The following is a 10,638-nucleotide window of genomic DNA, read 5'->3' on the forward strand; positions in this document are numbered from 1 at the left end:
ACAAAACACACCAAGTCATCCTAGCTGGGGACTTTAACTTGAAAGATCTCGACAAATCAGAACCCCCCCCCCCCCGGGGATCAGGAAGGGCAGCTCCCCTGCACAACCTTCTCACCAGTTACAAGCTGGCACCAACTTACGCACTGAAAAAAGCTCGCTCGGCCGCCTAGCAGCCTCAGCCCACCTTCCGGAACCCCTCAAGAATTGATTATATTATGATAAGCGGAGAGTTGGCGGCCAGAATGGATGACTTCGAAGTCGAATATTGGAAGGAAAGCGACCACAGGCCATTAAAAGCAGCATTTCAGTTGGACGTACCGCCTGCCACCATTTACCAACCCATTGGGGAGACAAGTGGGGAGGAGTAACATAGTGTCCTGCAGAGGATCAAGTGGACAGATAAGACCGACGGGACACTTCAAACATGGCTGGGCCAGGTACAGGTATGGAGTCATTTCACAGATGGCTCACCCACAATAGGATGGGAAAATATCATTGAGGATCTACAAAGTAAGCTTGGGAACCCCAAATCCCAAAATAAAAGAACAAAAGTGCAATTTAGATCAGGAAACACCTGTCCACAGGATATACGAGAACATAAGACTTCTGCGTAAGGCTCTCGCAGTAAAGAAAAGAGGGGGCAGCCAAACAGAGGGAGCATCGATAGCTTCACTGAGGGCATCCTTAAGGAAGAAGCTATGGGAACTTAAAAAAGCCAACATGGAAAGCAAATGGCTTAAAGTCTTCTCCCTCCTCAAACGAAAGAATCCAGCACGACTCTGGAGATATATTAACCAGCTGAGCAGTCGAGGACCAACAACAGAAAATGGGGTAGCAGAAAAAAAATTGGATGCAATATGTGAAAGTTATATGCAACAGCCTCCACTAACGAAGTCCCATCAAGAGACAAGGTAGAGTCAGCTGAGCAAGTCCAACAGATTAGTACAAAGACAGGAGTCATAACTTCATGTCCAGGCAAGGTCTTAATGGGCAACAGATCTCCGGCCAACGCAGATGACACCATACTAACCTGGACAAACATCCAACAGGCCATCAAAACCATCAAGAGCATGAGGAATGACGGGGCCCAACGGGATTCCAGCGCCGGTCTTCAAACAGGCACCGGAGTTCTGGGCCACACTCCTAACTCCGCTCTTTAATTACACCAATTTGACCGCCATAACCCCCGAGTCCTGGAGGGGTTCTATACTGGTCCCAATTTTCAAAAAAGGAGATCGCCTAAAGCCGTCGAACTACAGGCTCATTGCCTTGCTTGACTTGGAGGCCAAGGCCAAGGCATATGCTCGCCTACTACTGAAGGACTTAGAAAAATGGGTCGAAGATGGAAACATAATACCCATGCACCAGACTGGCTTCAGGTCCCAGGCATCAACAATGGACAATGTCCTGGCGCTAGCACATCTTTCAGCCCAGGCAACCTCGAAGAACCACCCTCCACTCTTTTGCTGCTTCGTGGACTATAGTACAGCCTTCGATAAAGTAGTTAGAAAACGATTATGGTGGAAATTAGAAAAGTGGGCATACCACCGAATCTTCTGAAGGCAATAAGATCATTATATGAGGCCACTTGGGTGTTGGTCAAAACAAGTGCCCGAACAGTTTCCCCCAAAATAACCACAGAAAATGGGTTGAAGCAAGGGTGCGTGCTGGCCCCCATCCTTTTCAACTTATACATGGCGGACCTGGGAGAGCACTAAAAGGAGCCAGCTTAGTAGCCCCAAGATTAGGAAGCGTGAGGCTACCAGTTTTACAGTATGCTGACGATACAGCCATAATGGACCATACGAAGATAGGCCTACAAAGAGCATTAACTGCACTAAACAGTTTCAACATCTCCAACAGCCTGATAGTCAATCAAGGGAAAACCAAGGTCATCATCTTTGGGTCCTATCATCGGAAAAAGACTGTACAGTGGCAACCGGGAAACGCTCAAATAAATTCGGTGGCCTCATACAACTACTTAGGGGTCTGGTTCACGGAACAGGCCAAGGCGAATGTACATCTAAACCAGCAGACCTCCAAAGCCAACAAGGCAATACATTTATTAAGACAACTAAGTCAGAACCTGATTAGTCCATCTGCCAGGCCAATTTTGATAACCCTAAGAGCAAAGCTCCTTCCTGCAATTAGCTATGGTCATCTGCCCTTCCCCGTGAAACTGGACGCCCTCCTTAATTCAGCCCAAGCCAAGGCATATAAGTCGGTGCTACACATACCAAGGACAGCAAGAAAAAACAGGCTAAGACTGGAGCTTGGCCTAGCAAGGCCAGACTTGATCTGCCAGGGGGAGCTTATAAAGCTGTATCTAAGGACATTAAGGGCCCCGGCTAACTCCCTAAAATATCACTTGAGATCTATCTTTGAAGGGCCAGGCTCGACATGGCATACTAGGCTGGGAAACGCAATCAAAGTATTGAAGATCGAGGAAGAAAGTATGCCGCGGCAGGACATCCCACTGAATGCCTGGAAGAGAGCTGTTAACAAACAAGTGCACAGAATCTCTTTTGACCTTGACCACAAAACCCTCCGCCGAAGCTCCCATCTGGATTCATTAAACAACTCATACATGGCAGGAAAAGCACAACTATACCTAAGTGAGGCCCTTACAACACAGGTCCGAAGTAAAATTTTATACATGAGGCTGACCATGCTTGGGATAGCAGACTTCCACCCCGCATGGGACCAAAGAGGGGAATCCATAACTTGCAGACTATGCGCCTATAAGAGGGAATCTTGGTTGCACCTTCTTTGCTGCTGTCCCTACCTTAACAATGAACACCGGCGACTGCTGCGTCCGATCTGTCTCAACAAGAGTATAAAGTCATGCACTGAAGTATCAGCCTTGTGTCTGTCAACCTCCAACACAATGACCCTAGCGAGACCGGCGAAATTTGTTCACCAAATTAGGTTAGCTTTAAAAGTCGCTAACGAAAGCAGTACAACCCATGGGAAGTCCACGGCAAGTGCTGCGGACCAAAGCTGAAGGGATCTCGTTTCGCAGTACCATTGACAGTGCCTCACTTGCACGGCCCCCAAAGAAAGAAACGTCCCTTGTACAGAGAATCCTCAAGGCACACAAGGTTGGGAAAAGGCCAATCATAAGGGACTCAGACAGGGGTGCTGTATTTATTTTTATATTTTTTATTTTTATTTTAATTTTTATTATTTTTTATTTTTATTATTTAATTATTTTTTAAAATGTTTATCTAGTACAGAAGTACACATTTTATTAAGCAAAGAAGTTTGCAATCACTGTTCTTTTTTCTCTCTCCTTTTTACTGTAAAGATTTTAATTAATTGTACAGTTAATAAAGACACACACATTTGGGGTGTTCGGGAAACGCGTGACTCTGGCTGCGATGTTCCGGGCGTTCCCCGAATATTTCTTATGTTTGCATTGCATTATCTTTTAGGAGATTTTCGGAATGACTAATTTCCATAGCTCGAACCAGTGGTTAACATAAAATTATGTTTCACTTGTGGAGTTACTCTAAAATATTTGCATTGTTTGTTATATCTGATTGGAGATTTATTTTTATTATGTGGTATAATGCTTTCAACAAGGTATTTTTTTGTTGTTTTGGCTGAAAAAACAGTGTGTTTTACTTTTTATTTAATAGATTAAGCCAGACGCTGGTTAAAGATGTTGCCATTCTTGCTAGAGAGATACACGATGTTGCTGGAGATGGAGACTCACAAAGTTCTTCTGGAACAGGGCCAAGTACCTCACTCAGTTCACTAACCAACACCCCTGCCTCCACTATATCAGCAAGGGAAGAGGTAGGAGCATTTTAGTATCTTCACATGTATACCTTTTTTGACATATTGGATTTAGGTTGGAGAATATATCTGGTGGCTAAGAACGAGTAGGTCACACATTGCTTCTTCACATTCACAACTGAGTTATTCCTTACAAGTGCCCTGATTTGTGTCCTGGTGTCCCTTCCTCCCCACTCACTTCTACTGAGGTTACAGCTACTGGTGAAAGAAGCGATGAAGAAGTAAATGGAGAATACCTTGCGATCAAGAGGACAGCCCTAAGGATATTCTTAGACTTGTGCTACTGCCTGGAGAAATCATTAATTCTGTCCCGGTTTCCATTCGAACTCCTCATTTTCCCGATTTTCCACACAGATTATGCATGCTTTCAGAAAGTAAAGTTTTCAGGTGAAATACTCCTGATGGGTGGAGTTACTGCAGTTCTCCTAATTCCGACGGGGCCACTGATTTCTGTTATCGGTCCCACCTGAATAATCAGGGCTTTCGTAAAAATGGTCTAAGTTTCATGGCAAGGTAATTATGTGCTCTGTCAGATCCTGAAGTTGCAAGATGAAACCTCCTGTAGGACTGAACCCACTGATAACATTTTGTTGTCTTTAAACATTACCTTTTTAATCTATCAGAATTTCTTATACTACGTGTTATTTTTTTTATATTTGTATCATTTGATTAGTAAGTAAAACCTCCAGGTATCAAGCATATTCTGGATTTAAAGGAGCATAGAGAGCAAAACCCTATAAGACTCGGGTTAGCCAAGCGTAGTGTCATCTATGACCAGCAAAAATTACTGTAAACAGACACCTGTATAAGTCTGCAACCGTATCAGAGGGTTTTGCTTTTCTTCACTTTAGGCGTCATTAACCCGTTCGGTGCTGATGACGGCTCCCGGCCGTCATGAGTCACGGTGGGCGTGTGCTGACGACGGCTGGGAGCTGTCATGACCACGCCCGCGATCGGAATGTCCAGCACCGGCGCGGAATTCCAGCCGCGGTCAAGGTGTTAAAAAAGTTATTTTGCTATGCCATTGGTTGCAAATACAGGTGTTTCGAAATGAAAATGTTGCCATGTATTTGAACATCCTCAGACACTAACTCAGAAATACAGTGTGGCAAACCACATACTCGCTGATAAGACTGTCTACTTGATAGACTTTTCTGCATGTCTAAATAAAAAAAAATAGAATTGAATAAAAAGTACAACAAATAGGTGAGGGCGATGTAATTGTGTGTGTATAAAACAAAAAAAAGCTGATGCATGGCATTTCTTATTCATGCAACATACTAAAAAGTTATTCAACAGAAAGTAATAGCAGGTATGTTTTCACTGTGAAAAAGGGGCAGAGAATGATCTGTATTTGGAGGGTGTGGGAATGGCTCTCAGCACAGGCAAAACCTTGTTCCTTTTGAAGAATAATGGGAGTTTATAAAAATGAAAACACACTGAAAGCCAGATGGTCCACTTAGTGTTGTTGTGGTAAGGGAGACTTGCCCCTGCAGATATCCTGCGGTCTGTGTTATCCAGGGGCAACTCTTCGGAATTCTTTAAGAGTAAATCTTGGAAGAAAAAAAATCTGTGTTCCTCCATTTTTATTTCAGGACATAAGCATTATTTCACAGTCGAAACATTGAGTTGACTACTTTGCTGAAATATCTCTTCCTTCTGTTTGTCCATTCTTTGGCTAGTAAATGTGAGAAGCTTGTGTATGGCTTTTTACTGCACAGAGGTTAATAGGATTACATTGTCCATCAGAGCAACTATGCTCAGTAGTTCTAGCTCTACTGCTTGACTGTAGAGCCAAGCGTGCAGGTAACATGAGAGATTATTTTCAGTGCAAACACCACAAAAATGTACATTCTTTTCCAGATATTATTAGTAAATCAGATAATTACACAGTAAATATATTCAAGTAATAACAACCTTCTTGTTTGACTAGTTTGCTTCCCATTCTTCAGCCCCAATTCCAGCTTCAGTGTCATGATGGACCTTTAGCTCGTTCGCCAACAACAATGTCCTATTCATCCATGTTATCACTCTTAACTGTTGGTTTGCTTTATTATTTCTGTTCAAAACATAACTTTTTTAGCGGTACCTCGGCAGTCCTGCAGAATCATTCGACAGTTCATAGCCATTAAAAATTCACAATTGATCCACATTATTGAGTTTGCTGCCCTCTTGTAGTAGAACACAAACCATTAAAATTCATAAAACCAAAGGCATGTTTACACATGAACATAATTGCATCTTAAGCAAACACTTCTTGTAGCAATGTACCACTATACAACAGTGCCACTTAAGTCTGGACTTGTTTCGTTCAGGCCCAGTCTCTGAATATTGACTCCCATAGTCTGCTATGCAGCACTCCATAACCTGAAGAAATCCTATCATGCTCTGTTATCTAGTGCTGATAAAAAGCAGCTCTGATAGAAGCCAAGTGATCTTTGCCTGATGGTTTTATAGAGTACTTGGCCTCATGGTGTCTTGTAAAGGACCCTCCAAAATAATCTTAATATTTATTGGGTTCAACCCAAGAGTTGAAGTCACAGAAAATGATTGCATCCAATGTGGCTTTGAGCTCCATGGGTTCCCCCTCTAAAGTACCTGTTCTTCAAATCAACTTGATAAATGACTCCTTCCTCAGAAACTCGGATGTTCATTGGTCATGAAACCCAGACTAAAGGCTGTGGTCTGCACATGTTATGATCATTCATATATATTGCCAGGATCTGCAGGTCCTAATCCTCAGCCTCAATTTCTTTCTACCGCTTCTCTAGGGAAATATTGTTTGAAATCAGAGACCACACACCTGTTATGTTGTCCTTGGCCAAGCAGTGAATGTTCTGCTTACATTCCTTGTGTCACCTTGTGATTTAGCTCTTATGCTAGATCCTCTCAATCGGCATCGGCCCAGCTGTGTCCCATCCGGTGGGAAACAAGAGGTAGAGTTAATAACCTAAGTAGACTTTGTGGAGCACAGCAAGATTAGCAGATTAATCCCTTGATTCTGCAAAAGTTTTTTTAACACCCTGACCTTTTCAAAACTAGATGTGGCAGAGAAAAATTATGTTTCAGTAGTTTTCATCTTGCTAAGGTTAAGGAATTGCTTTGAGGGGATAGATCCCTTTTGAACTGGTCATAAAAGCTCATTTTCCACCTTCTTTTTTTTTATTTTATTTTTTTATATATCCTCATTCGCGTGCATCTATCAAAACAAAACTGCCACAGAGCAGAAAAGCAGGCAGTGCCACTGTACTGCCTCAGCGTCGGCTGGCAGGGATAGCATAGGGAGGATGGCGACCAAATCCCAACAGTAACTGCTGGCAAGCCAGAAATCTCTGACATGTGGGCTATTTTGTTGATCGATAGCGCCCGGCCCACCGGGGCCCCATAAGCACCTCTACATGCTGCAGCAGAACCAGAAGGTGAACCATGTCTGCGTAATCATTGGACCTGGGGAAAAAAAAAAAACCCAGGTTCAACATGACCAATCCAGCTGATACCAAAAGGCTCTCTTTTCCTGATTCCCTCCCCTTGCCAAATCGAGTTTCGAGATTTGGAGGATAGAGGAACGCCATTCATAAAAAGTGGGCGGCAAGGCATCCTTCCAGTGCCTGCAAATTTCCCTGCGAGCCGCCAGAATGGAATAAAACACCAAGTTCGAGGCTGCGCTACGGGATTTCCCGCTCAGGCCAAAAATGACAAGACCCAGATCTATGGAGATGGGAAAATCCAATATCGAGGACAGTTTGTTGCTTATGGAGTCCCAAAAGGAGGAAATTTGCGGGCATTCGAAAAACATATGTATATCGGACGCCGCCTCCAAACCACATCTTGCACAAGAGACCGGACCTGTCAGGGAGAATTTAGACAGCCTCTGCGGGGAATAGTAGGCCCTATGCATTGTGAATAAATGGTTCCTTCGGAGCCAGGAGGGTTTGACCAAGTCCCACAACACCCTACATGAAGTTGTCCAGAGTTCTTCCAAGTCTTTTCCTGGCATCAACTCACCCCACAATAACGTTGGAAGACAAAATTTGCCGTCTACTTCCTCTAAGATCATATTATACCAAAGCGAGATCTCCTTCTTTACAGGGGGTTTATCAACCAAACACGCCTCAAATTCACTTTCTCCCCCTATAAGCAAGCTGCTGTTCCGTGTAAACTGTATATGAGGTGCCTGAGCCCAACTTGAGATTTGTAGATATTTAAATCTTGAAAGTCTTGGCCCAACTTTGTTGACCAAGTAGTTCCATGGAAGTAAAGATCCGTCGATAAACAAGTCGCCCCAAGATGCAATTCCAGCCTCTTTTATTGGTAGTGCTAATGCATCTCCCGACCAGGCTGGGGGCGCAGGTAGATCCCATATTGGAGCTCTACTAGAATGATAACCTAGTTTAATTGAGAGCCTCACTCTGTACCAGGTATTAGCCATCCCCTGTAGTACCTTCAGCTTTATTTATTTTTTTAAATTTGGGGTCTCCGAATTTAAACAAAAAACTACCCTGCCCAACTCCCTCACAGCTCAGCAAGGTGGAAAACATAAGGCCCACACCTGTCTCCGTAGGTGTTTTCAAAAGCATTCGTGCGTGTGATAACTGAAATGCCCACGCATAAGCCTGGAGATCAGGGCCCGCCAACCCGCCCTTCTCCCTTCGTCGCCTTATCTTTTTCCAAGCAATTCTTGTTATTCCAAATAAATGAGGAAATCTCGCTCTGCAGCTTTGAAATTATATTAGGGTCAAAAAACAACGGAATTGAATTAAATAAAAAAGAAACCTTCTGCAGTATAGACATTTTAACAAGGTTTACCTTCCCTCAAGATGGTAAGCGGGAGATGCGCCCAAGCTCTCATCAGTTTTCGGCACTGCGCTGCTACTATAGCAAAGTTTGAAGGGGCGATCAATTTTATATCTTTATATTTATCCCCAAGTACCGCAGGTTGACACTTGATATTTCTCTGTGCATATTTAAGTCAACATTCCATGACATCGACTCAGTTTTGGAGGCATTCACCTCATAACCTGAAACCCTTCCAAATTCCAGGGCTAAGTCTATAGCCGCTGGGAATGCTGTATTAATGTCTGATGAAAAGATCATAATGTCATCCGCGTAAAGGGCTACTTTTTTAACCCATTCGCAATAAATAAAAGGTTTAATTAAGGTGTCTTCTCTTAATTTCTGCGCAAACGGCTCAATATATAAATCAAATAACAGGGGAGACGGGGCAACCTTGTCTCGTACCCCTCGTTACCTGAAATGGCTCGGATAGACCCTCGTTAATCAGTATTGAGGCAGACGGACTCCTATAAAGCAAATCTATTGCTCTGCAGAACTTATCCCCCACGTTGAATTTCGACAAGGCCTCCGACAGGTATAGCCAATTCACCCTGTCGAAGGCCTTGGTGGCGTCCAACATAAGGACCGACAGGGGCATACCTTCCTTCGTCGCAATATCTATGGCGCCTATAAGATCATAAATAAGCTCATACAACTGCCTCCCCTTTACAAAGCCTTTTTGATTAGGATGCAGTATATCCTGGGCTACCTGACCAAGCCTCTTAGCCAATATTGTAGCAAAAATCTTGTAATCGGCATTTAATATCGAAATTGGCCGATACGAGCCACAGTCGGCTGGGGGCTTTCCTGGCTTCAAGATCAGTGTTATGGAGGCGTTGTCCCAGGAGGCAGGAGGGACCTCACCCTCCCTCAATATCTGATTGAACAAAGTCGTCAGGACGGGAGCAACCTCTAATAGCAAGTTTTTGCAAATTTCAGACGGCAAGCCGTCAGTTCCTGCAGCCTTACCTCCCTTAGCTCCCCGTATGGCCTCCTCTACCTCTGCCGTGGTTATTTCCTTGTCTAGGAAGTTACTCTGTTCAGCCGACAAAGATGGTAGAGAGATATCCTCCAGCCAACTCGTAATACTTTCAGATGTCACGATAAGGTCCTCCTGGTATATTGCCTGGAAGAAATCCTTAAAGGTTGCCCTAATGTCTGCATCTTTTATAAGGGTACCTCTATCTGTTGTAACCGACTCAATAATATTTCGTGCCCGATCAGATTTTGCTTTCCATGCCAGCAACCTGCCGCCCCCCTCCCCGTATTGAAAGTGAGATAATTTGCTAGCCTCCCATCTCTGTAAAATACGCTCATCAAGAACAGAAGACAATTTATTTTTCAAGTCTACCAAGTTTTCTTGTTTCAGGGATAAATCATGATTACCATCAACCCTGCAATCATCAATGTCAGTCTGTACTGCTGTCATACTGGCTTCGATGGAAGACACCTCTTCCATATATTGCCTTCTTCTGTAAACAGTCCTATTTTTTATCAGCCCTCTTAATGTGCACTTAAAGGCGTTCCAAACAACACCAAGTGATGCTGAACCAGTATTAGTTACGAAGAATTCCCGTGCTTCAGATTGAATGAACTCCATGTCCTCCGAGGAGGTAAGGAAAGATCTATCAAAAGACCAGATCCTAATGGGAAGCTTAGCCCAGGATGCATGTGGGGAGAAACATGGCGGCAGCAGGCTGACTGCCGCAGTGCTCCGCTCTGACCCCTTCATGAGTGCCACGGCTTTTCGTTCGCTTTGTCCGCTAGCACATGTTTTTGGAGAAATGCGGTGTAGCTTTTGAAAAGTTAACGTGGATTTCTACTAGCTAATTTCCCATTTACCTGCGAGTTTGTTGACCCGGCTTTTTTTTTTCCCTGTATCCCCCGGCTCCGCCTCGATGTGCCTGGATGTTGGCGTAGAGGCGGCAGGCTTGGAGGTTGACGGCAGGAAACGCCCAGTGAGAGAGCAGCGGGCGTCGGAGCTGCTGCGCTGGAGCCAAGGCC

General features: G+C 44.0%; 1 protein-coding gene across 2 annotated transcripts in view; it reads left to right on the top strand.

The window, feature by feature from the left end:
• CEP170B (centrosomal protein 170B) overlaps window positions 1-10,638 on the top strand; it is a 420,899-nt gene that overhangs the window by 347,872 nt on the left and 62,389 nt on the right. For both annotated transcript variants that reach the window (XM_078660287.1, XM_078660288.1), the window contains exon 14: window positions 3,642-3,801. In XM_078660287.1, the coding sequence (XP_078516413.1) occupies window positions 3,642-3,801 (160 nt within the window). The remainder of the gene's footprint in view (window positions 1-3,641; window positions 3,802-10,638) is intronic.

The sequence above is a fragment of the Lissotriton helveticus genome, chromosome 9 (assembly GCF_964261635.1).
Source record: "Lissotriton helveticus chromosome 9, aLisHel1.1, whole genome shotgun sequence".
In the NCBI taxonomy this organism is placed as follows: Eukaryota; Metazoa; Chordata; class Amphibia; order Caudata; family Salamandridae; genus Lissotriton; species Lissotriton helveticus.